This window comes from Mustelus asterias, chromosome 3 (assembly GCF_964213995.1).
Source record: "Mustelus asterias chromosome 3, sMusAst1.hap1.1, whole genome shotgun sequence".
NCBI lineage: Eukaryota > Metazoa > Chordata > Chondrichthyes > Carcharhiniformes > Triakidae > Mustelus > Mustelus asterias.
The window spans coordinates 22,902,498-22,930,262 of record NC_135803.1 but is presented as its reverse complement, the minus strand read 5'-3'; the positions used below and the strand labels follow the sequence as shown (position 1 = coordinate 22,930,262).

At 41.4% G+C, this 27,765-nt stretch overlaps 1 protein-coding gene across 8 annotated transcripts; it reads left to right on the top strand.

The window, feature by feature from the left end:
• Window positions 1–1,099: 1,099 nt before the first annotated feature.
• On the top strand, window positions 1,100–27,448 carry mffa (mitochondrial fission factor a). 8 transcript variants are annotated; one of them, XM_078205990.1, is made up of 8 exons: window positions 1,100–1,447; window positions 6,678–6,911; window positions 9,061–9,224; window positions 11,026–11,114; window positions 16,159–16,326; window positions 20,186–20,248; window positions 24,714–24,795; window positions 26,036–27,448. In XM_078205990.1, exons 2-8 carry the CDS (start codon window positions 6,698–6,700, stop codon window positions 26,165–26,167), a joined length of 912 nt encoding a protein of 303 aa, XP_078062116.1. In that variant the 5' UTR covers window positions 1,100–1,447; window positions 6,678–6,697; the 3' UTR covers window positions 26,168–27,448. The 8 variants fall into 8 exon arrangements, with proteins under 8 accessions (XP_078062116.1, XP_078062131.1, XP_078062124.1 ...); XM_078205986.1 differs by having other exon boundaries at window positions 1,187–1,447; window positions 6,694–6,911; XM_078205997.1 differs by having other exon boundaries at window positions 1,320–1,496.
• The last annotated feature ends 317 nt before the right edge of the window (window positions 27,449–27,765 follow it).

Sequence of the window (27,765 nt, the reverse complement as noted above, 5' to 3'; positions counted from 1 at the left end):
CTTTCCTTCTCCCCTATGTACTCTACGAATGGTATGCTTTGTCTGTAGAGCGTGCAAGAAACAATACTTTACACTGTATCCCAATGCATGTGACAATAATAAATCAAATCAAAAGAGACCGCCATCCACACTCGGTCTCAAGCCTGAAATGAAAAAGGAACTTTAACCTTTGCGTTATCTGAATGTGATTTAATTTAGTGTTAATAATTACAAGCACTCTTTATCAGTAATCCTCACACACACACATTGTAAACTCTGAACCACACCTGGCTGCTGGAGGGACAATCTCTGTAAGAAGTTTAACAACACCAGGTTAAAGTCCAACAGGTTTATTTGGTAGCAAAAGCCACACAAGCTTTCGGAGCTCTAAGCCCCTTCTTCAGGTGAGTGGGAATTCTGTTCACAAACAGAGCATATAAAGACACAAACTCAATTTACATGAATAATGGTTGGAATGCGAATACTTACAACTAATCAAGTCTTTAAGAAACGAAACAATGTGAGTGGAGAGAGCATCAAGACAGGCTAAAAAGATGTGTATTGTCTCCAGACAAGACAGCCAGTGAAACTCTGCAGGTCTAGGCAACTGTGGGGGTTACAAATAGTGTGACATGAACCCAATATCCCGGTTGAGGCCGTCCTCATGTGTGCGGAACTTGGCTATCAGTTTCTGCTCAGCGACTCTGCACTGTCGTGTGTCGTGAAGGCCGCCTTGGAGAACGCTTACCCGAATATCAGAGGCCGAATGCCCGTGACCGCTGAAGTGCTCCCCAACAGGAAGAGAACAGTCTTGCCTGGTGATTGTCGAGCGGTGTTCATTCATCCGTTGTCGCAGCGTCTGCATAGTACGCATAGTCTGCATAGCACCTGAAGAAGGGGCTTAGAGCTCCGAAAGCTTGTGTGGCTTTTGCTACCAAATAAACCTGTTGGACTTTAACCTGGTGTTGTTAAACTTCTTACTGTGTTTACCCCAGTCCAACGCCGGCATCTCCACATCGGGACAATCTCTCCCAGGTATGCTGACAGGCGCATGCGTATTTGGGGGCAGCACGGGCCCAGCGTCCGCGGCGCACATGCGCCGTCGCGCACCTGAGCCGGAGCCGTTGACGGGCATGCGCAGTGCAGGCCGCCGCCTCTTCTCCCCGCTTCCCCCCCCCCCCCCCCCCTCCTCCTCTACGGGGGCCGAACAGTCCCGTCCCCGTCCACGTCTTGCGGCTTTTCCCCCGCTGGCAGTAAACCGGTCGGCTTGGTCTCCGCCTCTTCGAAATGGTTCGGACGGTGTGATTGCGGGGCGAGCTCCGAATTCAACCCGGGGGGGGGAGTGGGAGGGGAAGAGAAAAAAAATAAACAAGTTTCGTTCGTTCTTAACTGGGAAGCTGCGGCCTGGAATCGAGTTGGAGCCCCGGCCTGTTCCCAGTGAAGTCGCCGCAGGTCCGGCCGTGTGGAGGTAAACACAGGGTGGAAAATAAGACCAGAACGCGGGGGAGAGCCTTTAGGTAAAACTTCTCCCAAGAAAATGGTACCAGATCAATCATTTTAAAATGAAATCCAAGTGAAGGACATTACTTGACCCTTCCCACATCTGTCTCTCTCCCCCACCATTTATTTCCCTCGCTGCCACATTTGGCCCTGGGTTGACAGCTTCCCACTCAGTGATGGTGTTAGCTGGTGTTGGACCTGGAGATCTTGGTCCCAATCTATTAGGGCTTGTTCTTTGAGGTCAAAACCTAATGCTAGGCCTCAATGCCCCTCTGCTTTGCAATTATCCTCATCCACTGGACACCCAGTGGCCCCCCTTTTACAGGGTAGAGTGGCAACCATTCGTGTAGATATTGTGTATAGTATAGCACCTATGTGATATTGTGATATTATATAGTGTCTTCAATGTAAGAAACTTGTTCCAGCGCTGTTCATCAGAAAAAAAATCAAAACGATTCAAGTCATTTTAAGGAGGCTACTGAAGGTGGAAATGAATGAAAGAAAGTTGGAGGGTGTTTTGGTAAGAGTGTTTTCAAGTGTCTGGGGCAAGATGGCTACCAGGAGGAAAATGGAAATGTGTTGTGGTCACATCTGTATTTTCCACACTGTTGAGACTGGCAATGAGTATAAACAGGGGTGATGTCAAGAAACTGCAGGAGAAAATTAAGAGGTGGACTTGCAATTCTGGGCACCAGTTACAGTGCAGGATTGTCAGAGGCCTCAGAATGGATTTTTTTTTAAATGGCAGCTTGCAGGAGGAAATATTCTAATAATGGTGAAGTGCTTTCAATTTGTCATTCAACACCAAAGATTTTCAGAGATCTAACTAGTTGCTTTCGCAGTGTCATTTCTTGCCAGGGCTGAATACGTCAGGAAGTTTTAGTATTTGGATAAAAGCAAAATACTGCAGATGCTGGAATCTGAAACAAAAACAGAAAATGCTGGAAAATCTCAGCAGATTTGACAGCATCTGAGGAGAGAGAATAGAGTAAGAAGTCTCACAACACCAGGTTAAAGTCCAGGATGTTTGTGAACACGACTCCCGTTCACCTGATGAAGGAGCAGCGCTCCGAAAGCTAGTGGCTTTTGCTATCAAATAAACCTGTTGGACTTCAACCTGGTGTTGTGAGACTTCTTACTGTGTTTACCCCAGTCCAACGCCGGCATCTCCACATCAGAGAGAATAGAGCCAAGGTTTCGAGTCTCGATGACCTTCATCAGAGCCGCTCTGACAGAGGGTCTGGTTAGCTCAGTGAGCTGGTGTGTTCGAAACATTGGCTCTATCCTGTCTCCACAGATGCTGTAAGAAGTCTAACAACACCAGGTTAAAGTCCAACAGCTTTAAAACCCGGTTAAAGTCCAACAGTTAAAGTCCAACTGTTGGACTTTAACCTGGCGTTGTTAGACTTCTTACTGTGTTTACCCCAGTCCAACGCCGGCATCTCCACACCATGACTACCATCCACAGATGCTGTCAGACCTGCTGAGATTTTCCAGCGTTTTCTGTTTTAGTTTTAGTATTTGGTACATCATTTTGGTTTTGCTTTTGTTTTCATTTCTAAATTCCCCCAAGCTATTCTTCCTTTAACTAATGTTTGTGTTGATGAAAACATTCACGTTTAGGTGTGTACATCCTTAAACTATGGCCTCAGCTATGTGGAAATTTTATCCCATGGATGCAAGTGTCAACACGCAAATATACTGCATGTGGTAGAGGTTGGAGGAGAATGTTTTGAACACAATCACCGCTCCAATGTGAAAGACCTGGAGAGGGGCTCAGTAACCATGGTGCTGCTATGTACTGTTTGATATCCCCAACAAGTGATCGTGTTCCCTCTGTTTATAAACTGCTCCAATACTTGCAACCCAGTAATTCTCTTCAAATAAGAATTACTTTCCTTCTGTCGCTTCTGTAAATATTGGAGAATTATGATGGATTTGTAGGAGAGAGATAATTAATTTCAACTTTTGTTCTCTATGGTAGCACACTCATTAAGATGGTTGCGTCATTTAGGCATTGAGGCTGACATCTGTGCAATACTAAAAGACACACACAGAAGTACTTAATTTTCCTCTTTATATATTTATTCATATTTTGTTAATTTACCTCAGACTGATGATCAGAATTGAGCACATCCCTCCTCAAATCTTGTGATAATACTTATTCCTAGAATATTTTGGCTGGGAATCATGAGCATCATTTGAATACTTTTTCTAGAGATGGTAGGGAGTAAAAGCAAGTGGATTCCCTTTTGAAAGGCATTTTGAAAATCTAACTTGAGTACGGTTAATACTGTCATGTCATGTATGCTTTTCCTGAAGGCAGGTTATGTGCTGATTCTTCATCCAGAGCTATTTTCATGGCAGTTTTTGTTTGCCCTTGCCTTCCACCGTCATAGGCAGTGCGTGGAGGCAGGTCCCAAGTCAACTAAAGGCAGTCCAGGAATCGAACACGTGTTGTTGATGTTGTTCTGAACCACACCAGCTGACTGAGCTAACCAGCCCCAGATAGTTGATAACAAGACTACATATTATATATTTAAAATTTGAAAGTATGCTACTCTGTAAAATATAGTTAAAGTGGTAAAAGTGCAATTTTGCAGCATAGAAAAGGGTTATCATATCTTAGGGAACACTGAAAGGGTTAATCATTTGGGCACATTCCCACCTTTCTCCCCATACCATTTTTCATTTTCCAAAGATGTGCAGGTTAGGAGGATTGGCCATGCCAAAATGCCCCTTAGTGTCCAAAGATGGATTTGCCATGATAAATGTGCGGGATTACGGGGATAGGATGAAGGTGAGGGCCTGAGTCAGATGCTCTTTCAGAGACTCGAACGGCCTCTTTCTGCACTGCAGGGGTTCTATGATTTTATAATTTTCAGCTATTTTCCATTTTGCTGCTGTATGTGTTCTGCTGCCAACACTGTTTCTATCAGGGATCTCCATATTCCATCAACCCACTGCATAAACAAACTCACAACCTTTCCCGTTGACAATGACCTTAAATTTATGCCTTTCATTTACTGATTCACTGACCTAATAGTGCAAATTATAGTGGTGTGACTGCATTACTCTGTAGGTTGTAAATACAAGAATTATGGGGGGAATTCTCCCGTCCCGCCTGCCATTGGAATTGTAGCGGGCAGGGGGGGGCAAAGCACGCAATGGTCCATTGACCTTGGGCGGGAATTCTCCGGTTTTTGGACAAGCGCGGCCAGAGGATCCCACTCTATATACTCCAATGTTGTATAATGTGATGTTAATATTAGCAATTGATCCAGTCTTGGAACATTAGTAATACATCCCATCAGGTGGCACCCACTGCTACCATCTTTGTGACTAACAGTATTCCACCTTTCTGCACTCCCTTCTCTTTGCCGAGACACTAGGAACTACATTCACTCTTCTGGGTAGCACAGTGATTAGCACTGCTGCCTCACAGCGCCAGGGACCTGGGTTCGATTCCGGCGGAGTCTGCACATTCTCCCCGTGTGGCGTGCGTTTCCTCCGGGTGCTCCGGTTTCCTCCCACCATCCAAAAATGTGCAGGTTAGATGGATTGGCCATGGTAAATGTATTGTGTAACAAGGAGAGGGCCTGGTAAGATACTCTTGTCCATGAGTCGGCACAGACCCAATGGGCCAAATGGCCTCCTACTGCACTGTAGGGATTCTACGATCTGTGCCCCACACTCTGGAATTCTATCCTCAAGCCCACTTCTTTTAGACAGCTTATGATCACTGTCCTATTATCTCCTGCAGGTGCAGCAGGTAATTAAGAAGGCAAATGGAATTTTATCCTTCATTGCTAGAGGGATGGAGTTTAAAAACAGCGAGGTTATTTTGCTGCTGTATAAGGTGCTGGTGGGGCCACACCCTGGAGTACTGTGTACAGTTTTGGTCTCCTTACTTGAGAAAGGATATACTGGCACTGGAGGGATTGCAGAGGAGATTCACTAGGTTGATTTCGGAGTTGAGAGGATTGGCTTATGAGGAGAGACTAAGAAGACTGGGGCTATACTCATTGGAATTCAGAAGAATGAGGGGAGCTCTTATAGAAGCATATAAGATTATGAAGGGAATAGATAAGATAGAAGCAGGGAAGTTGTTTCCACTGGTGGGTGAAACTAGAACTAGGGGGCATAGCCTCAAAATAAGGGGAAGCAGATTTAGGACTGAGTTGAGGAGGAACTTCTTCACACAAAGGGTTGTGAATCTGTGGAATTCCCTGCCCAGTGAAGCAGTTGAGGCTACCTCATTGAATGTTTTTCAGGCAAGGATAGATAACTATTTGAACAGTAAAAGAATTAAGGGTTATGGTGAGCGGGTGGGTAAGTGGAGCTGAGTCCATGAAAAGATCAGCCATGATCTTATTGAATGGCGGAGCAGGCTCAAGGGGCCAGATGGCCTACTCCTGCTTCTAGTTCTTATGTTCCTTCCTTGATCCAGCATCCTTTTTTTGGTGAATGTGCCTTTGTGAAGCACCTTGGGACATTTTATTATGTTAAAGCTGCTATATAAATGCAAGTTACTGTTGTAGTATAATGTAGCTCAAATTGGTGCCTCGAGAGACAACACAAGTGTTCTTGTCCAATTCCAAAAACTGTAATTGTATCAGTGACTGAGTGGACTGGACGGTTGAAAATTTCACGCATCTGCCATCATGCTTTTCTGAAGTACGAGTGACAATGCAGCAGTGACATATGCAGATTGTAAATCAGGGAAAAGATACTGTAGTCGCTAATCTGATTTTATTGTGTTCACTAACTTCTCAGATTTTTGAACTGTTTAGGGCCAACACGGGAGAGTGGGGAGAACACATGTTTAGTGATGTGGCTATTCTTATGGGGATCAGTTAGCTCAGTTGGTTGGACGGCTGGTTTGTGATGTGACACCAACAGTGTGCATTCAAGTGTACTGGCTGAGGTTATTCATGAAGGCCCCGCCTTCTCAACCTTGCCCCTTACCTGAAGTATGGTGATCCTCGGGTTAAATCACCACCAGTCCCCCCTTTTGAGGGGGAGAGCAGCCTATGGTCATCTGGGACTATGGTGACTTTACCAGTTATTCTTGATCAGAGTTATTTTAATTTCTGGTATGTTCCATTTCAGTTTCATGTGTGTGGTCTTGCAGTTGAAAGTCTGTGTTTTAACTAATCTTTAACTTCTTTTATGGTTGCCATGCCTTGGTCTGACAGTCATCATTACTTTCAGTATCATGAACGTGGCAGCATTTCCTTCTCCCACCGCTGATATGGCAGAAATTAACCGCATCCAGTATGAAATGGATTATACTGAAGGCATTAGCCAGCGAATGAGAGTTCCCGAGAAGCTACAGGTAGCAGCACAGGATGTTGAAGACAAGTGGGCAAAAGGAGATTGTCAGAGCACCACAGTTGTGATGGAAGTGCCAGAAAGGATTTTTATAGCAGGTACTGCATTCCTGGTTCAGGCTACAGCTTTTGAAATATTATGCAGCAATTGAATTGCATTGAATGTATAACATAGAATTATAACATTGAATGTATAACATGGTATAACACAATTTGGCTCAATTTGTATAAGCTGGTGTATATGCTCCATACAAATATCTTCCCTCTTCATTTAACTCTATCAGTACATGTTTCTATTCCTTTCCCTCTCCTTTACCCATCTAGTTTACTCTTAAATTCATCTATGCTAATTGCCTCAATTACACCATGTGGTAGCAAGTTCCACATTCTCACCACTCTCTGGGTAAAAGGGTTTTTAGTACTTTTTTATATTGGTGGCTACTAGTTCTGGTCTAACCAGCATGTTGAAACATTATCTCTACGTCTACTCAGTTAAACTTTTCCATAATCTTGAAGATCTCTATCAGGTTATTTCTAAGCCTTACCTTTTCTAGAGAAAAGTCTTTAGCTCTGAAGTTGACCAGTTCTAGTTGGAGATCTTCATTGACTTTTCTCTTGGAAACCCTCCCTACCCTACCAGTCTCCAAATTGATGAATGTGTTTCCATGCAGCAGACTCCTGAAGTTTCAGAATTACCCCAGCTATCTGATAGACCTAACAGCTCCTTTGATCGTGCTGTTCAAATGCACTGATGCGTTCTAAACATATTCATCAACAGCTGCTTAATCCAGATGTTAATCCAAATGATCCTTGTGTGAGAGATGTTTTTCGATTGTAAGACCAAGTCTCCGCACAGGGGATTGAATGACTAGCTATGAAGTCCATTGGACTCCCATCCAACACCTTTCCCATCTCTTCCCTGCAAATGTAGCTCCGATCATGCACGTGGCCCAATGGAAGATCTCCTGCTGCTTGCCTAGAAGCTCTGAACCACGATTGAGGGCATTCTCCGGATTGCCCATCAAACAACTTGTCACAGCACTGACTCTTTATTAAATCTTATTTTTAAAACCAAACATGGAAGGAAGGCTTGCATTGATATGGAGCCTTTCACAATCCCTGGTTCTGAGACACTTTACAGTCAATTAACTGCTTTTGAAATGTAGTCACTGTTGCAATGTGGAGAAATTTACTGTCCTAGTTTGTTGTTACTGCTCTCAAAAACGTATTTTTTGCCCCATCCTCCTCCTCCTCACTGCCTGGAGATTGGGTTTTATTCCATGCTGTCCCATCTTTCTCTAACCTGAAGGTCGTACTCTGACCACTCCTCCTGTGGACTGAGAGTGCAAGATGATCTTATTCAGGATTCATTTGTATTACAGTTTATGTTAGCATTAAATACCCTTGATCTGGAGTAGTAATTAAAGTGATGGAGTATTCAGTGGGGTGGGAGAGGAAGGAGGTTCAGATACAGCCCATGGAAATTATGACATGCACAGCAAGTTTTAAAAAGGTGGTATTTGTCCCTACAGTGGGCTTTCCATTTATATCCTCATCCAGAAAAGATCGGTGACATGAAAAAAGCCCTTCACCCTGTCAGTTATCTTAATTTAATCAAAGCATAATGTTACAGAACCTTTTAATGTGGGTTTTTTTTCTCAATTATGTCCCTCCCTCTAAGGGAAAGGGGCAGAGACACTGGCTCCTGCAAAATATTAACATTATGTTTGGAATTCTATCTTAGAGGGTTCTGGAAGTGGAGTTGAAGTAGAAGATCAGCCAGGATCTTATTAAATGGTGTAGTCTTATGCCTGCATCTCCAATTTTGAATGATGTTGCATTCTTTACAGATATGACAATGGGTGTAAATGTTTAATGTTAATGCTGAAGGAGGAAGCAAAACTGTTTGTTCAGTGTCTGTCCAACGGCAGGTCTGACCAACAGAACTGCAATCTCAACCGCAGGTAGGGCAATGAAGCAAGTCTCAAAACCACCCTAGCTGGAAAGGATTAAACCCTGTGCTATAGGCACCAGTCTGATGCTATTAAAGTCCTGCTCCTTCATTCCAAATGTTACTGATGGTCCTGCATTTTCAGTGTAGTGCTGGCCAACATTTGGTTGGTAGGACTTTTTGTCAACTTTACAATTAGTGTTGATGATTAGTGTATCACTTTTTACAGGTTTTAGTAATTGTATGATCCTAAAAACCCTTCTAAAGTGTGACATACTGTGCTGATTGTTGTTCTAGGTGATCATAACAATTCCAGACCAAGGGATCTTGATCTTATGACATTAACCCCTACGGAACCTTTGGCATTGAAAACTCCTCCTCGTGTGCTCACTTTAAGCGAGCAGCCTTTAGATTTCTTGGATCTTGAGCAACCTGTTGCTCCAACACCACAGAATGAGGAAGTAAGTAGATAATGATACAAGCTGTCTTTTGGGCAGCCAAATATGTAGTAATTTTACAGGCATTTTTCTTTGTCATGTGTCAGGGTTTCTCTGCAGCAGTTAGAGTGTTAAGTAATGATTTATCATTTCCATTTTGATCATGCAACCACTAATATGTATGTGTTTCTTAGTTACTCAGCGTGTTGTAGTTTTTCTCTATTGAATTGAAGCTTGGAGATTGAATTGAATTGGTGGGAGATACAGGAAGGACATCAGGGGTGTGGTTGGGGTGTGGAATGGACTGCCTGCAGTGATAGTGGAGTCAGACACTTTAGGAACATTTAAGCGGTTATTGGATAGGCACATGGAGCACACCAGGATGATAGTGGGATAGCTTGATCTTGGTTTCAGATAAAGCTCGGCACAACATCGTGGGCCGAAGGGCCTGTTCTGTGCTGTACTGTTCTATGTTCTTACTGGGAAACACCATAATAACCAAAAATTCCCTGACAATTCGGTTTGTGCGTGATTCAACTGGTATTTAAATGAGTAAGATAATTTTACACTTACACCATGTAAAGTTTGCTTTGAAAAGAGCAGTTGTTACTTCAAAGAGTGCCTTAGAACTGGTAAGCTTCGACATTTCAGGCAGTGTACTCATGTCATACCTCAACTATTTGCAGCAGGTTTACACCGAACACGTTGAGGGTGTGAAGGTAATTTAGGGATGGACCGTATTGCATGACATAATGGAATGTTAAGCAAAATGTGTTCCTCTGTCACAGGAACAGAAAGCAAAAAGCAAATTTATTCAGCTACCAAGCCCATTCCTGCACACACCACACACATATATTGTACCTTATTATGGAGCCTATTCTACCCACTTCATTAATTTTTTTAAGTGAAAATTTTGTTCAAAAAGTTTCAAATCTCAAGAGACTTTAGTGAAACCCCAAACTCCATTCCTTGTGTCCTCCACAGATGCCACATGACCTAATGTATTCCTTGGATGCTTGATCATTTCAGTCTTCCCTTAAACCTTCTGCCGCAATTGCTGTCAAATGTTTTCTTCATTTATTTAAAGTACTGCCATCTTCTAATGCTATAGTAGCACCAAGCAGGGTTTGTATTAGTTTCCTATTTAAACTGTTTCTATGCAGGAAGCCTTTTTTTAATTAATGTCACAAGTAGACTTCCATCAACACGGCAATGAAGCTCCTGTGAAAATCTCCTAGTCGCCACACTCCAGCGTCTGTTCGGGTACACTGAGGGAAAATTTAGCATGGCCAATGCACCTAACCAGTATGTCTTTCAGACTGTGGGAGGAAACCCACGTAGACACAGGGAGAACATGCAAACTCTGCACAGACAGTGACCAAGGCCGGAGTTGAACCTGGGTCCCTGGCGCTGTGAGGCAGCAGTGCTAACCATTGTGCCATCGTGCTGCCCACTTCCAGTAGTATATGAAAATGGACTATTGCCTGGGCTGGTGCTGAAAAAGTATTTGTCATTTTTAACTTGGAGGTCTAGACTTAGAAACATGTCCAAAATTTCAATTAGAGGCAATGAAGACTAAAATAATTTTTTTAACACTTCTGTACCAGACATAACAAAAGTATAATAGAAAATGGAGAGAAACAGAAATGAGGATTGTAGAAGGAGGGCAGTTGCTGACTTGATTCACAAGCTACCCACAAGAAGGAAATGTCTTGGGTGTTGAAAGCTTCCTCTGGAAGAAAATGGTTGTTTAGTAAGTTGCAGGTGTTTTTAACTTGGAAATACTTAGACAAATTTGTCTGCTTACCGAATACCTTCTTTTCAGGTTCGTTCACATAGTCGTGTGCGGAGGGAGCGTTCAATGAGTGAAAATGCTGCCCGACAGAATGGGCAGCTTGTCAGAACAGAGTCCATGTGAGTAGGCCTCGGACAAAATTTCAGTTCCATTGAAAGCCTGAGTAATCGTTTTCTTTCTTCCTCTGTGTTCCTTTGTTATTTGTTGCATTGTTTCCCAAACTGGAGCTGTCTTAGACCATCTATTGTTATGGTTGTTGCTTTATTGCTTTTTAAGCATGGCCAGTTTTGTATGCAATGATCTAGACCTTGAAACAATGTTCTTCCAGATGAAGCCCTCTTGTCCTGCAGTACATTTAGTTTCTTGTTAGATTATCCATTTTAATGACCTTGATCAAAGCTCATTGGAATTACCCCAATCTTCCCCCATAAAGAGAAGCTGCTTCCCCTTTCACTTTGATTCAACAAATGGGAAGCTGAACAGTAAGTTATAATCTAAACATTTATGATAACTATATAATTAGAAAACACAGTTCTGTTTTATTTGCTGTACTTTAATCAGAGAAGAGGTGAGTCCAATATGATTAAGGTGGATTTTTCAAATAAGTTTTCGGTTTTCTATCGTTTTTCTCCACCCCGCTATTTTCTGTGGACTGGAGATCTTGTCACTATTCCAGTTCTTTTTAAAGCAAATGGTTTCAGAAAAAGTGATTTGTAATAATCATTCTATACTGTACAGTAAACTTAAACATGGTATTTGATGGGAGAATCTAAGTTAGTTGCTTTGTAGCCAAATGGCTTATCCACACGTGGTTATTGGGTTGAAAAAACAAAGAATCTTAATTTGGCCTTTGGCCACCTGAAATTTTGCATTACATTTGGGGATGTAATATGTCACGTACCTACTGTTAATTAATCTAAAACTAGTTAAATGAAGAGGATGCCTGACAGAACACAACGAAAAGTAGCAAATATGGCACAGTGGTTAGCTCTGCTGCCGCAACGCCAGAGACTCAAATTCAATTCAGGCTTCGGATCACAGTCTGTGCGGAGTTTGCACTTTCTTCCCTTGTCTGCGTGGGTTTCCTCTGGGTTTTCCAGTTTCCTCCCACACTCCAAAGATGTGCGGGTTAGGTTGATTGACCATGCTAAATTGACCCTTAGTGTCAGGGGGGATTAGCAGACTAAATGTATGGGGTTACGGGAATAGGGCCTGGGTGGGATGTGGTCAGTACAGACTCAATGGGCCAAAGGGATTCTATGAGAATCAGAAAGTAGTAGCATTGATTCGCAGGCTTAATAATTTGATTAACAGCGCAAGGGACAGCACGGTGGCACAATGGTTAGCACTGCTGTCTCACTACGCCAGGGACCAGGTTCAATTCCATCCTTGGATGACTGTGTGGAGTTTGCAAGCTCTCCCCGTGTCTGCATGTCTTTTCTCCCACAATCCAAAAATGTGCATTTGGGGTTGATTGGCCATGCTAAATTGCCCTCTTGTGTCCCAGGATATGTAGGTTAGGGGGATCGGTGAGGTCAATGCATGGGGTTACAGGGTTAGGGTTTGAGTCGGTGCAGACTCTATGGGCCGAATGGCACTATAGGGATTCTATGTACTTCCAAGACTAAATTCATCTTAAGGGCTGGACCACTTGATAGGGAAATCTTAACTACATTTAAAGAAATGGGCTTAAGACTGCTGCAAGTATAAAACCCAACAGCGCCCTCAATTATGAGTTCACAGTAGCTGATCACATTTTGAGAATTAGATTAGAGTGCAGAAATAGTCATCCAAATTGCATGATTCAGATGTATTGAGTTATTCCTTGCATTTTAAGTTCTTATTATGTGACAAATAAATCAGTGATCATTTTAAAGTTTTTTTTCCACACTGTGGCAACAAGCTGTACCTCATATTAATAGCATCTCCATTACAATTGTACACTGGGGAAATCCAGTTTGTCACTATTTCTAAGGGTTTAAATGGAAGAAACTACTAATCTCTGACTTTTAAGAAGTTCTGAACAAAATCTTGCCCCAATTCCTCTAATTAAAAATTCACTCAAGAGTATTGACAAGCCTCTGAGAGAACTTTGTTCGCATTATTATTATTATTTTTGGAACAGAAACTCAGCTGGAATATAGGCAATCTGATGTCCAGAATGTTGATCTTTCATCACCGTACATCTTAAATTTACATTCACTCCCAAGAAATTTATTGAGTTTAACAAAATTGAAACCAGAAATGGAACAAACGGCATGTTTGTGCGGCACGGTAGCACAGTGGTTAGCACTGCTGCTTCACAGCTCCAGGGACCTGGGTTCGATTCCCGGCTTGGGTCACTGTCTGTGTGGAGTTTGCACATTCTCCCCGAGTCTGCATGGGTTTCCTCCGGGTGCTCCGGTTTCCTCCCACAGTCCAAAGGTGTGCGGGTTAGGTTGATTGGCCATGCTAAAATTGCCCCTTAGTGTCCTGGGATGCGTAGATTAGAGGGATTAGCGGGTAAAATATGTAGGGATATGGGGGTAGGGCCTGGGTGGGATTGTGGTTGGTGCAGACTCGATGGGCCGAATGGCCTCTTTCTGTACTGTAGGGTTTCTATGATTTCTAAACCACGTTGGCAATTTAAAAACGGAGGGTTTTATTGCTTTTTTAAAATTCATTCATGGGACTCGGACGTCGCTGGCTGGCCAGCAATTATTGTAAGAAGTTTAACAACACCAGGTTAAAGTCCAACAGGTTTATTTGGTAGCAAAAGCCACAAGCTTTTGGAGCCTTAAGCTCCTTCGTCAGGTGAGTGGGAATTCTGTTCACAAACAGGGCAAATAACCTGAAGAAGGAGCTTAAGGCTCCGAAAGCTTGTGGCTTTTGCTACCAAATAAACCTGTTGGACTTTAACCTGATGTTGTTAAACTTCTTACTGTGTTTACCCCAGTCCAACGCCGGCATCTCCACATCAGCAATTATTGCCCATCCCTACCAGCCCGAGGGCAATTGGTAGTCAACCACATTATTGTGGATCTGCAGTCACATGTAGGTCAGACCAGGTAAGGACGACAGATTTCCTTCCCTAAAGGACGTTAGTCAACCAGATGGGTTTTTCCGACAATCGACAATGGTTTCGTGGTCATCAGGAGATTCTTAATTCCAGATTTCTTTTATTATTGAATTCAAATTCCACCATCTGCCATGGTGGGATTCGAACCTGGAGCTGGATTTCTGGATTAATAGTCTAGCGATAATACCACTAGGCCATCACCTCCCCAACTACTACAAAACCATTTCATTTTTTGAAAACTTTCAAAAAGTTAATACTAAAACATTTTATGGAGTAAATCCAAGTAATTTATTTAACAAATAAACGTCATATCTTTTTAATATTTCAAAGAACAGGTGCAACTGAGTAAAATTTGGATATTGTGACTATGGGCTGCTTTGTGCAGTGGCATCTTCCATTTAGCACATGTCAGGAAGTTTAAATGGCCACTGGACCATTTAATTTCTGGCTGGATGATATAAATAAGCATTATTTCTATGGCAAGAGGGATGGGCAAAGTGGAAGATTTTTGAGATCCTGTGAAGAGTCCCACAGCACTTCCATTTGTTTGTCACTGTACCAGATCAGACCGGCCTGGTATTAGAGGATCCTTTGTTTATACAAAATATATTGAGCAAGTGTATTACTGGTTTCTCATAAAAAACTAAGTCTGCTTTATGTGCAACTATGCAAGGTGAGTGAACATGTATGTCACTGCAAGAAACTACAATTATTTTAGTCCATGTTTTAAAGAGAAGACCTCCGAATTCAGTAATTTGATGGCATAATATTCTATCCTTTTTACCCTAATCAAGGGTATAAATGGCTTCCAAAATGTGTAACATTGCAACTTCAGGTGGCCTGTTCAATTTACTTTTCGTTCTTTCCCTCTCTGTGGGCAATGGCAACCCTGCTCTTTCTCAGATTTATTGGGAATTTGAGATGCACAATTGTGTTTACCATCTTATTCTATACTTTTTTGCCATGCTTCCATTTAAAGATCTGAATTCAAATCCTCCAGTACAGTAACAAAAAGCTTCCTAGCTGTGATGCTTCCCTTCAATTTTAGCAACATCGCATGTTTTTGCACCTAAAGACCAGGGGTTTCTGCTTCTATATCCAAACTCAAGTACACTACCCATTGGGTAGAAAATTGGGAGCTGGTAGGCATAGAAGCAGAAAACCATGATCATATCCTTGATCTAGTACCTGCTCACTACCCTACTGAGCTCTAAGACTGTAGTATATGGTTCACCATATTGCATTCAAATCTGCAAAGTCTGTAATTTTTCTAATATTTAACACCAGATTGAATGTTCTCTGGCACATCTAAAATCCAGGGAGGGTAATTGTCTTGGGGGGGGAAAAAATGCTATTTTCCATGGTATTTTTGAATTTTAAAAAAATCTGTAAAATATTAATGCATTTTACAGTCTGCCACGGTTATTCATTTCACTAATACCATATATTACCTAAGAGATGGTAACTTGCTGAAATATTACTTGTTTGGATTTATTTTAAAGGTGGAGTGTTGCCATCTATAGGGCAGTTGAACCCTATGTATTGTTAATTTCATTCAGTGTATATGATGGAAGTAACATAAGCCAAGAGGATCCCTTAGAGCACTTCTAGTCCATAGTATTGACATTGGTGCAGTTAGAAGCTGTCCACAGACTGAAGTGTGTCCATTGATTGTTTATATTTCAGGTCTCTGAGTATTTGCTTTTTTAAAAAAAAATTCTACACAATATAAGTGCTCGATGGAAACTGGGGATGAGTGGAAAAAAGATAATTCTAACATAATTGACACTGTCATGGATGAAGTATACTCCATGGGGATCCCAGTGACTGTTGTTCCTCCCATTTATCTGCTTTCCATTCCAATGTTGAAGAAATGGCAATCCATTCTTTGCTAATATTTTGAAAAAGTATTTTTTTAAAGTATGAGCAAATCACATAAAGGTACACCATCACCTTTAAAGCGAACTACGTTCAGAGCTTGGAAGTGACTGGGAGACCAGTCCTCTACAATATCACTTGTATGAAGCTCACTGTCCATTATTTGTACTTCTGTCTGAATCTGATTTCCATGTTTTTCTCTTACTTTGTTGTGTGCATATGGACAGTGTGACACCAACTCCCCAACCTCAGCCTCAGCCTCGTCTTTATCCTCCACTCATCTCCGAAGACGGATCAAACGCTTACTCTCCTCACGGCATTTTGTCAATAATCCACTCCACCACCCGTAGGGCCTACCAGCAAGTCTTGGACATGCTAGATGAAAATCGCAGAAGGTGACTGGCTGTTGGACTTCAGTTGTGTTGTACTGTAATAAGTGGAGGGTGCTAATTGCTTATCATAGGCATTCCTCATCCATAATGTATAATTTAGAAGCAGTGGCTTATGTCTAATTTCCATGTTCTGATATTAAAGGTGGGTCCAAAATTCACTTTTAAGGTGGTTAGTAGCAGAATATGCATGAGTTCAAATTTGCGATCTAGCTGTCATTGAAAAGGCATAGCAGGTTACTGCTCCCATCTCAACTGGACATAGCGCGTCCCCCCGCAAAGAGAAGTCAGAAAACAAACTGTACTCACATAATAAATACAACTAGAGTTTTCCTCATGTCCCATGAGTTGATCCTGTGAGTAGCTGACTACAGATCATAGTTGTTCCAGTTTCAAACTATAGTATAATGCAACAAAAATGGAAAAATATGCAAAAAGAGCAACTGATGTATCACGCTCGCCCTATCCTACGTGGTACAATCTACACACAGCGTTAAACCCATCGGACCCCACATCTTTCCCACCCACAGAGGCACATAATCTTGGAAGAGGAAAGAAAATGGGTGGAAGAGGGAGGTGGTAGTGGAGAGAGTGAAGGGAACAAACCTTAGTCGAATTTGGAAAAGAACTCTGGGAAGTTCCTCATTGACCTTTGCAGGATATCATGGTGACTGATATCACAAATTAACTTTCCTACCTCTTAAGATCTCAAGCATCTTTCACTCATAGGAATGTGCCCAGAGCCCTGTTGAGTGCCTTGCTAGTAATAGTTGATCTCAGCACCCCTCTGATACGATGGGGCAAATCATTCAGAATCGCTGCTGCTTTTCACTCAACGGTGGTCCTTAGTAGATGCGTGTGATTTTGAGGTAAAGGGAGGATTGTATTTGTCTATGGATTCCCCAGTGGCTCTTGCCACCCAGTCTCCATTGATCAAATGACCTCCTGTGCATGCCCTTAATATACCATCAAGAAGTCAACTCTTCAAAGGAGAAAGGGTGGGGGAAGAAAAACTGGTGATCACATTAGAAATATATGATGGCATCAATTAGCCCAAGGTATATCTATTTGTAGTATGTTGACTGCAGATTTTGTGGTCCCTTGCCCAGCCTTTTCTTCAGTACACTCCACCTTGGCTTATGCTGCCATTCATAGAAGCTGAGTATTCATGACTTGACGAGGCAAAAATTGAGATTTTTTTCTTTGCAGCTGAATTTTTCCTGCTGCATTTATGCTTGTTTTGCTGCTCAGTCTCGCTGCATGGTGCCCCAGTTTTGCTTTATCTCTATTATTCATTAGATGTGTGTTTACAATGGCAAAGCCAGCATTTATTGCCCATCCCTGTTTGCCCTTGAGGAAGTGATGAGTCACTTTCTTAAAGCTCTAAGATGACAATATTCCCATAGTACTATTCACTAAGAGTTTCAGGATTTTGGCCCAGCAATTTTGAAAAGCGGCAATATATTTCAAATGTCAGGATGTTGTGACTTGGAGGGAAACTTAGAAGTGGTGATGTTCCATATACCTGCTGCTCTTGTCCTGGGTGGTAAATCTTGTGTGTTTAGAAAGTGTTGTCAAAGGAGACTTGGTGAGCTGCTGCAGTGCATGTTTTCAATTTAAGTACCAATTATCAAACCCGAGTGATCTTCCATATTTGTCCACTAATTCTTCAGGAAAATGATAATCCTGACTAAAGTAAAATATATGGATGGAATAATTCCTCATCAAGTAATAGGCTTCAAGATTGGTTTTACTGTAATTCAGCCATTGACTTTATTAACTGGAATATGAGTTGGATTTTGCTTGCATATAGCTACTCATAGAAATTCATAAGGCACCACCTAATCATCTTCCTAATCATAAAGGGACTTCCTAATCATATTGGAGAATGATAAAGCACAGAAACCGAGAAATGTGCAGTCTTTTTATAAAGAGTTCTATACGTTATCCAAGAAAAATTCCTCTATCATCAACATTATCGGACTGCCTAAAGTGTTGTGACGATGTTGTAAGCCGAAAGCTTTCTTTAATTTAGTGAAAGCAGCAAATGGTCACTTCCTTGCTCATGCTCAATTATACCAACTAAACCGGCCAGTCAGTTTATCAGTGGTCACTTTATTGAACAATTTTTGGCTAAATTATTAATGGATTCCCTTCCTATTTATTACAAGACGAGGCTTGCATATTTTGGCACACTAATGCAAAAAAAAAGTTTAAATTAATTTTGTATGATCCATAAATCTCATAAGTCTGGGCATAGTTTAAATAATGTTGCGCCTGATATTGTTGTAAACACAGCCAGCAGCATGTTACTGTGTTAGCTCTGCAAAAAAAGGGAGTGGAGTTGCTCAGTTGTGCTAAGTTAATAGAATAATTGATATTTACAGGACACTGCAGAACCAATACAGCTGGATATTGGACTCACAATTTTTTTAAAAACCAAGACCAGCTGGTTTACAAATAGAACACCAGGCACAGCCAACACATTTGGGATGGAGACATATGTTCCAAGGCCTGAAAGGCTACTCCTGTTCCTATGTTTAGAAAAAATATTGATTAGTTTAAGTAATATACTAATAATTAATTGTAAATTATCTTTAAATATTAATTTTAAGGTCTTGCGAGAAAGCTTACATTCAGTGCACAGAAAGTGAATTTTGGACCTGCCCGTCATGCACGTGATATGATACTTATAGCAATCTGTTATTGCATTTTAATCATGTGCTGGTCTGCAATTATAGAAGGAAATTCTCTAATAACTTGCACAAGGTTGTTTATTGGCAAAGCTGTACTTTTTAGTTTTTTTTTGCTTTTCTAATTTCAATCATGTGAAGTATTACAAGTGGTGTGTGTTGCTACTATATCGTGCCTTGTGTTAAAGGAGATTGCGCAGCATGCAGCTGAAAAGGTGTAGCCTCTAGCAGAATTCTTGCATGCGTATATCATTAACTTTCTGTGACACTTTGCAGATTCTTGTTACAAATATTAGTGACACCATGTTGGAGTATAAATTTTGCGTTCCAAACGTGTAGGAGTGAGACATGTTCACCAAACTTCCTCTTTTCTCTTCCCCTACTCCATATCAATAAATCAACCATCAAATACATTTAAAACCTTCCAAAGCAAACTAAAAAGCGGATCCTTATTTTTCACAAATCCAATTCTGCCAACCTCCCACTTGCTCAGATGGGACCTCGAGCTCTGTGCCATTTTGTAAAGCAAAAGAATTAGATGGATAACTGCTCCTGAGAGACTGTCTCAGTATTACCTTCAGCATAATATGAGGCTAGGAGTACGGTCAGTAACCTGAGTGGTTGAGTTGCTTTCCCATGCAATTCAACTGTCGGTTTTTTGTGCATAATTTCTTTTCATTCGCAGCTAAATGTGTTTCTTTGTCAGATGAAATTGAACAATAAGTGTACATGACAAACTGTGAATCCCGATCCCTTGTACAATCACTTTGAAGGCGTTACAGGTAATGTCATCTGGTTTCACCAAGTGGGGGGTGATAGTGACAAGAAATTGGTTTTTAAAAGCTGCAACATGGAGGATGCAGCAGGGGTTGTGATAGGTTAGGGTTATTTCTGTGTACACTAATGCGGTGCACGGGAATGGATCTCTACAATATTTGATGCAAGTTCTTGTGCTTTATTTTCAAAACTAAACAATCTGATGTTTTGCTACATTAAAGGCCATATATAAATGGAAGTTATGTTTTCAGTAAAACATAGCACTGCATCTTATAGTTATAATAATCTAAGGCCTGTCTGTCTAAGTGTGTGTGTACTTATTCCTGTTCTTTCCTTTGCCATTCTATATCCTGAATACTGTCACCTGTCCTATTGTCTCTTTTCCTGGAAACCAGAGCAGTACTTCATGGTGGGTCAAGTTGTGCTACTTCATCTAACCCTCTGCTTGATGGCTCCAGGTAAATATGGCCATTTGTGGTCCCCATTTGAGGCTTTGATATTAGTCCGTCATCCTTTGCTTTTCTTTTTTTAGGAATTGTTTGACTGACAAACCCCTAATCGGAAATATAGTTTATTAACTCCAGAAGTGTGATCTGCCATACAAGCAGTGAAAGAATGAAATATGTAAAATTAATTTGTTTGTCGTCTTTTGTGATAGCCATGAAGAAAGTTCCTTCCTTGCTTGTTATATTCCTGATAATTTGAAGGTGTTCTACTAAAAAAGTGAATTGGCCTGTAACTTAAATCAGCTAATCTAAATATCACAGTAGGCTGGGAATGCAGTCCTTGAAAATGTAGATAATTTGAATTAAGCAATTTTGAATTAAGAGATGTAGCATATCTTGTTCATAATGTGAACTTGTTACATAACCTTGTCTGACTTTGCAATGCGTGTAAATGCATTGACTGAAGTTGGTCCTTTTTTTAAAAAAAATCAGCAAAACCATAGTTTCTTTGGGACATGCAAGGTGCAAATAAATTAATTTTAGTTGTGACTCTTGAATAGTTCATTGAGAGTCTAGATAATTGTGCTTCTAAGGTGATACTAAAATCTTGATTTTAGTGGGGTAGAGACCTGGGTTCAATAAAGCAATAGGTGAGATATGCAACATTGACTATTTGGATTCCATTGGAACAATAGATGAAGCCATGACTCAGGCACATTTATTTTGTACCCTTTTCAATTGGTTTCTGGATGAAGCCTGCCACAGAGGTGGGTTTACTATGTAGAATTGATTTATGTTTTATATTGAAGAATTTACTGAGTATAAATCATTTGTTGGATTTTGGATCCAGTTTTTTGATCCGTTGTCAGTAGAAACGGGGCAAAACCTTGATCAGTGTCTTAAGTGCTGTAACCTGTATGGCTACGGACCAGGTGCTGGAATGTGGGATTAAAATGAGTGGCTAGTTTCTTTTTTCCCTTTTTTGGCTGGTGTAGATATGATGGCCTCCTTGCACAAGATAACTTTTTTATGGTTCTATCTCCAGTGAACAGGTACTTTAAGAGATGCTGAACCTTTATCACCTATTAAAGGTTTAACCGCTTTTGAGGTCTAAAATATAAATTGATTTTTTGTTTAACATTTAGACTGAGGTTGTTTGCAGTGCTTGCCAAGTGATAGTTACTTCATTGACTTATACAACTGTAGGGTTTTCTCTATTAATAAGTGATTTCATTATTACAATAATCACATTGCCTCAATACAATAGAATTCCTTCCCAAACAATTTCTGACCATTTCATTATATAAAATGTTTGAAATAAGCATTTCAATAATTGGAGATGGAATCATTGAAATATAAACCATGCAGATGGTTCTCAGCTTGCACAAAGACGATGTAGCAACTTAGCTGTTTTAAGTGAGACCAGATTGGATTTTTAAAAATTCATTTATGGATGTGGGCATCGCCAGCTAGGCCAGCGTTTATTGCCCATCTTTAATTGCCCTTTAGAAGGTGGTGGTGAGCTGCCTTCTTGAACCGCTGCAGTCTGGGTGATGTAGATACACCCGCTGTGCTGTTAGTGGGGGAGAGGCCTAGTTTCTGTCAATTGAAACTCCCAGGATGTCGATAGGTGGGAGATTCAGTGATCGTAATGCCATCGAATGTCAACAGGCGATGATTAGATTCTCCCTTTTTGGTGATGGTCATTGGTTGGTATGAATGTTACTTGTCACTTGTTAGACAAAACCTGGATATTGTCAAGATCTTGCTGCATTTGGACATGGACTGCTTCGGTATCTGAGGAGTCATGAATGGTGCTGAACATTGTGCAATCGTCAACGAACATCCCCACTTCTGACCTTATGAAGGAAAGAAGATCATTGATGAAGCAGCTGCAGATGGTTGGACATTGGATGACTATCCTGAGGAATTTCTGCAGTGATTTCCTGGAGCTGATCTCCAACCACAACATCCATATTCCTTTGTGCTAGTTATGACTCCCAACATTTTCCTCCTGCTCCCCATTGATACCAGTTTTGCGAGGGCTCCTTGATGCCACACTCGGTCAAATGCTACCTCGATGTCAAAGGCAGTCACTGTCACCTCATCTCACCTCTGGAATTGTTCATGTTTGAACTAAGGCTGTAACAAAGTCAGTAGCTCAATGACCCAGATGGAACCCAAACTGAGCATCAGTGAGCAGGTTATTACGAAACAAGTACTGCTTGATAACACTGTTGATGGCACCTTTCATCACTTTAAGTTTAAAGTTTAAGTTTAAAATTTTTCACAGTAACTTCATTGCAGTGTTAAAGGAATAAACCTACTTGTGACACTAATAAATAAACTTTAAACTGTTGATGACGCCTTCCATCATTTTACTGATGATCAAAAGTAGACTGATGGGGTGGTAATTGACCTGGGGGTGGGCCTGGGTGGAATGCTTTTTCAGAGAGAGCAGATTCCTTCTCTACTGCAGGGATTCTATGGACACGATTACCGGAATATTGTCAGGGCCCGTAGCCTTTGAGTATCCAGTGCCTTCAGCCATGTCTTGATATTATGTGAAATGACTGGCATTGGCTGAAGACTGGCATCTGTGATGCTGGGACCCTCCAGAGAAGGCTGAGATGGATCATCAATTTGGCTGAAAATTATAGTAAATGCTTCAGCCTTATCTTTTGTACTGATGTGCTGGACTCCTGCATCATCGAGGGTGGGGATATTTGAGGAGCCTCTTCCTCCAGTGAGTTGTTTAATTGCCCACCATCTTTCTTGACTGGATGTGGCAGGATGCAGAGTTTCGATCTGACCTGTTGGTTGTGAAATTGCTTAGACCTATCTGTCTACTACTTGCTTCCTATGCTGTTTAGCTCACCAGTAGTGCTGTATTGTGGCTTCACCATGTTGACATTTTTTTAAGTATGCTTGGCATGCCCTCCTACACTCTTTATTGAGCCAGGCTTGATCTCCTGGTTTACTGGTAATGGTAGAGTTGAAGATATGAGTTACAGATCGTGGTCATATATAATTCTACTGCTACTGATGGCCCACAGCACCTTGTGAATGCCCAGATCTGTTTGTAATCTCTCGTTTAGGATGGTGGTAGTGTCACACAACACGGTGGAGAGTATTTTCAATTTGAAGATGGGATTTTATCTCCACAAGGCTCTGCGGTGGACAGATTCATTGGGGCGGCACGATGGCACAGTATTTAACACTGCCGCCTCAAGGCTCCAGGGACCTGAGTTAAATTCTGGCCTTGGGTGACTTTCTGTGTGGAGTTTGCACATTCTCCCCATGTCTGCGTGGGTTTCCACTGGGTGCTCTGGTTCCTCCCACAGTCCAAAGATGTGCAGGTTAGGTGGATTGGACATGCTAATTTACCTCATATTAGATGGTAAATGTGTGGGATTACTGGAATTGGGCAGGGGAGAAGTCGTGGGTAAGGTACTCTGTCAGAGAGTCAGTGCAGATTCGATGGGCCAGTGGCCTTTTCTGCACTGTAGGAATTCTATGATCTGTGACAGGCAGGTTGGTGAGGTTGTTGTCCAGAGTTGTGAACTCCCAGGGCAACTTCCATCTGTGCCACCTCTGCCACCGGTGGGACAGGACATTCCCAGGGATGGTGATGGTGGTATCTGGGACATTATTTGTAAGGTATGATTCCGTGAGTATTACTTAGTTGCTTGACTAGTATGTGAGACAGCTCTCCCAATTTTTGCACAAAATCTTAGTAAAGAGGACTTTGCAGGCTGGATTGTCATTTCCGCTGCCTATATCGATACCAAGTGGTCTATCCAGTTTTATTCCTTTTTAAAGGGTGGGGTTTGTCTTGCTTTCCGTGGCATGTTTGACAGTGGCAAGCGGTGGCTTGCTGCTCGCTGGCAGCAGGAACTTGTAGTCCCTGCTGTTGTCAACAGGGTTTCCCATTGAACACATTCCTTGCCGCTGGGAAACCTGCAGCAGAGGTGCACTGTTGGCGGGACTGTAAGATCCCGCCGGCGTAACAGGAACAAGATTTCAGCGATTGATATTTAACAACTGAGTGGGCATTTGAGAGTCAATCACATGTAGGCTAGCCAGACAAGGTGAGGACAGCAGATTTCCTTCCCTAAAGAACATTAGTGAAGCAGGTGTGTTTTTATACGACAATTGACAATGATTTCATGGTCATCATTAGACTTTTGATTCCAAGTTTTATTGAATTCAAATTCCACCATCAGCCATTGTGGGATTCGAACCCAGATCCCCAGAGCATTACCTGGGTCTGTGAATTACTAGTCCAGTGGTGATACCACTATCCCACAGCCTCCCCAAACGAATAATACACAGCAAGGACAGAGAAATGAAACAAATAAATCTTCAGCAATGTTAGTCTTCAGTAACTTAGTGCAACAATGATAAAGACAAATGCAATTAATTATGTGTTGATTTAGATGTACAAAAAATAGTCTCACTTTGTCCTTTTCACTAGGTATAGTATTTCCAACTGTGATCCTGCAGAAGGAACACCAGATGACATGGCTCTAGTGGATTCTGTTTCCTTACGAAGACAGGTACTACATTAATTTATTAACCTATTCTCGTCAATGTTTTTGCTCACCTAGACCTATCTAATGGGATTATGGCAAGTAAACTGAGGAACATAATTGGCAGGACCTTGATTTAGGACGTTTGTTATCTTTTGGCTGAGAATGGTGCATAATGTAAGAAAGGAAGGGAGATAAAACAATGCACTAAACATTACCCTTCCTATTCCTTCCCACTATAAGACATAGAAGCAGAAATAGGCCATTCAGCCCATCGAATCTGCTGCACAATACAATAAGATGATGACTGATCTGATGTGATAATCTTCAAATCCACTTTTCTGCTTTATCCCCATAACCCTTGATTGCCTGACTGATTAAAAATTTGTCTATCTCAGCCTTTGAACATATTTAACAACCCAACCTCTATCGTCCTCTGCGATAAAAAATTCCACAGATTCAGTCCCCTTCAAGAGAAGAAATTCCTCCTCATCTCTGTCATAAATGGGTGATGCCTTTCTCTGAGATTATGCCCTCTGCTCCTAGACTCGCCCATAAGTGGAAACAACCTCTCAGCATCTACCCTGTCAAGCCCCCTGAGAATGCTATATGTCTCAATAAGGTCGCTTTTTATTCTTCTAAACTCCAATAATTACAGCTCCAACCTACCCAACTTCTCCTCATTTACGAAAATCCCTCCATACCTGGGATCAACCTAGTGAATCTTCTCTGGACTGCCTCCAATGCCAGTATATTTTTCCTTAGATAAGCAGACTGAAACTGTTTATGGTATTCAAGATGTAGTCTAATTAGTGCATAGTATGGTTTTAGCAAGACTTCCCTTCCGTTCCTTTGAAATGAAGGCCAACATTCGCTTTCCCTATTACCTGCTGAATTTGCATGCTAGTGATTTATGCATGAGAGCTCCCAAATCCCTCTGTACTGCAGTTTTCAGCAGTCTTTCTCCATTTAAATGATATTCAGTTCTTTTATTCTTCCTGCTGAAATGCGCCATCACATTTTCCTACATTATATTCCATCTGCCAAGTTTTTACCCACTTGACCTGTCTATGTCCCTCTGTAGACTCTGTGTCGTCTGTTCCACTTGCCTTTCCAGAATAAAGGAAAGTCTTCTAAGCATGTGAAGACAATACACTCGAACAATGCTCGTACTCCTATAACATAATCGCTTTTCAAATTACATTGAATAGGAGTTTATGAGCTGCTTCTCTTTAAATGTGATATTTGTTTTCTGTCTTGCTGTCAGATAATTAAACTCAACCGCCGACTCCAGCTCCTGGAGGAAGAAAACAGAGAACGCACCCGACGGGAAATCATTATTTACTCAATCACAGTGGGGTTCTGGTTGATCAATAGCTGGCTTTGGTTCCGGCGTTGAGTAGGCATTTTATGAATCGGATCATGTGCTAACTGAACAACAGGTCTTTTCAAAGCCAGCTAGTGACACGAAGGGCCAGACATTGTTTATAGCTTCTTCTGTGTCGTACAGACTTCTTCAACGTCCATGCACTGATTGCTCACTCCATACAAAAACGGGACAAGGAATCATGGGGACAAAGGGATGTTTTGTTGCTTCATTTAAAAGTATTTATTATATCACTTCATTAGGCATTTATCGACTCATTTTGCATGCCCATGATTAGGGAATGTGTGGCTTTCAGGACTTGTAAAGATGTTGTTGAACCTGATGTGCATGCGATTGTACAGGACCAGTAGAGAGGGTGTCATGGAACAGAACAGAGAGTAAAGCTGACAAGCTGTTTTTTGAATTTATGACTTATTGATCGGAAGAATTGCATATAAATGATTTTGCAGGAGTTTTATGCGAAGGGATGTATATAAACATATTGTGCATGTATTCCATTGTCACATGAAGATGAATTTCTGGTTTTGGGCCCCTATGTTTCCTGTTTTTGCACTGAGTTCGAAAGAAATACTGTGGGATAAGGCAAAAAAAATTTTTTTTTTGAGTATGCATTAAAAATATATCCACCTTTCATTGATTTTATTTTGAATTTTCATCATGCAATTCTGCCTTCCGACATATTTAGCTGTCCTCTGAAATGCCAATGTGCTTATCTTTTAGCTCCTAGCATTCCTGTGCTCCACGTAAAGCAATCAGCAGCATAGGTTGCTGAGAGCTGAAGCCAACCCCCAGTATTTCATTTGAACGTCCATCCCCTGATACTGTGAATGGATCTGTTCTGGTTGTACTACTCTGTATAGAATTCCCCAAAAAATGTTTTGTAAAATACGTGCGACGGAGCAGGTTGGGAGGGTGGGAATATGTTTTTCCATGAATGCTGAAAAAGGCCATTGTGCAGCTTTGATCGAACGTATTCCATTCATGTTTGGATCAGACAAGTGTTTACACTGTAAAGATTTCAACTAAATGATGTATCTTTTAGTATATCACTTACTTTGCCCTTGACCTGCAGAGGCACAATAAATCTTGACATAGTTCAAGACATTTACTGCAGGAACGTTTAATGTAAGCAAACTTTAAATTAAACAAAAATCTTTTAAATGTGGCAAACTTTTTTTTTTCTATTGTATCTTTTATGTGGAGCAAGCTTACACAAGATTATCAGAAGTACGATTGTGTATGTAAATATAGTTGACTATATACAATGTGGCAATAAATAAAATTAAATCTGAATATTGTGTTTTTTTTTCTCACCAGTGTGTGATCTAGGAAGGGAGAAGATAGGACCGAGTAATCGAGAGGTCTGGGCTAGTAGAATCCATAGAATCCTCACAGTGCAGAAGGAGGCCATTCGGCCCATTGAGTCTGCGCTGACCACAATCCCATCCAGGTCCTATTCCTGCAACCCCATATATTTACCCTGCTAATCCCCTGACACTCGGGTCAATTTAGCATGGCCAAACAACCTAACCCGCACATCTTCAGACTGTGGGAGGAAACCAGAGCACCCGGAGGATACCCACGGAGACATGGAGAATGTGCGAACTCCG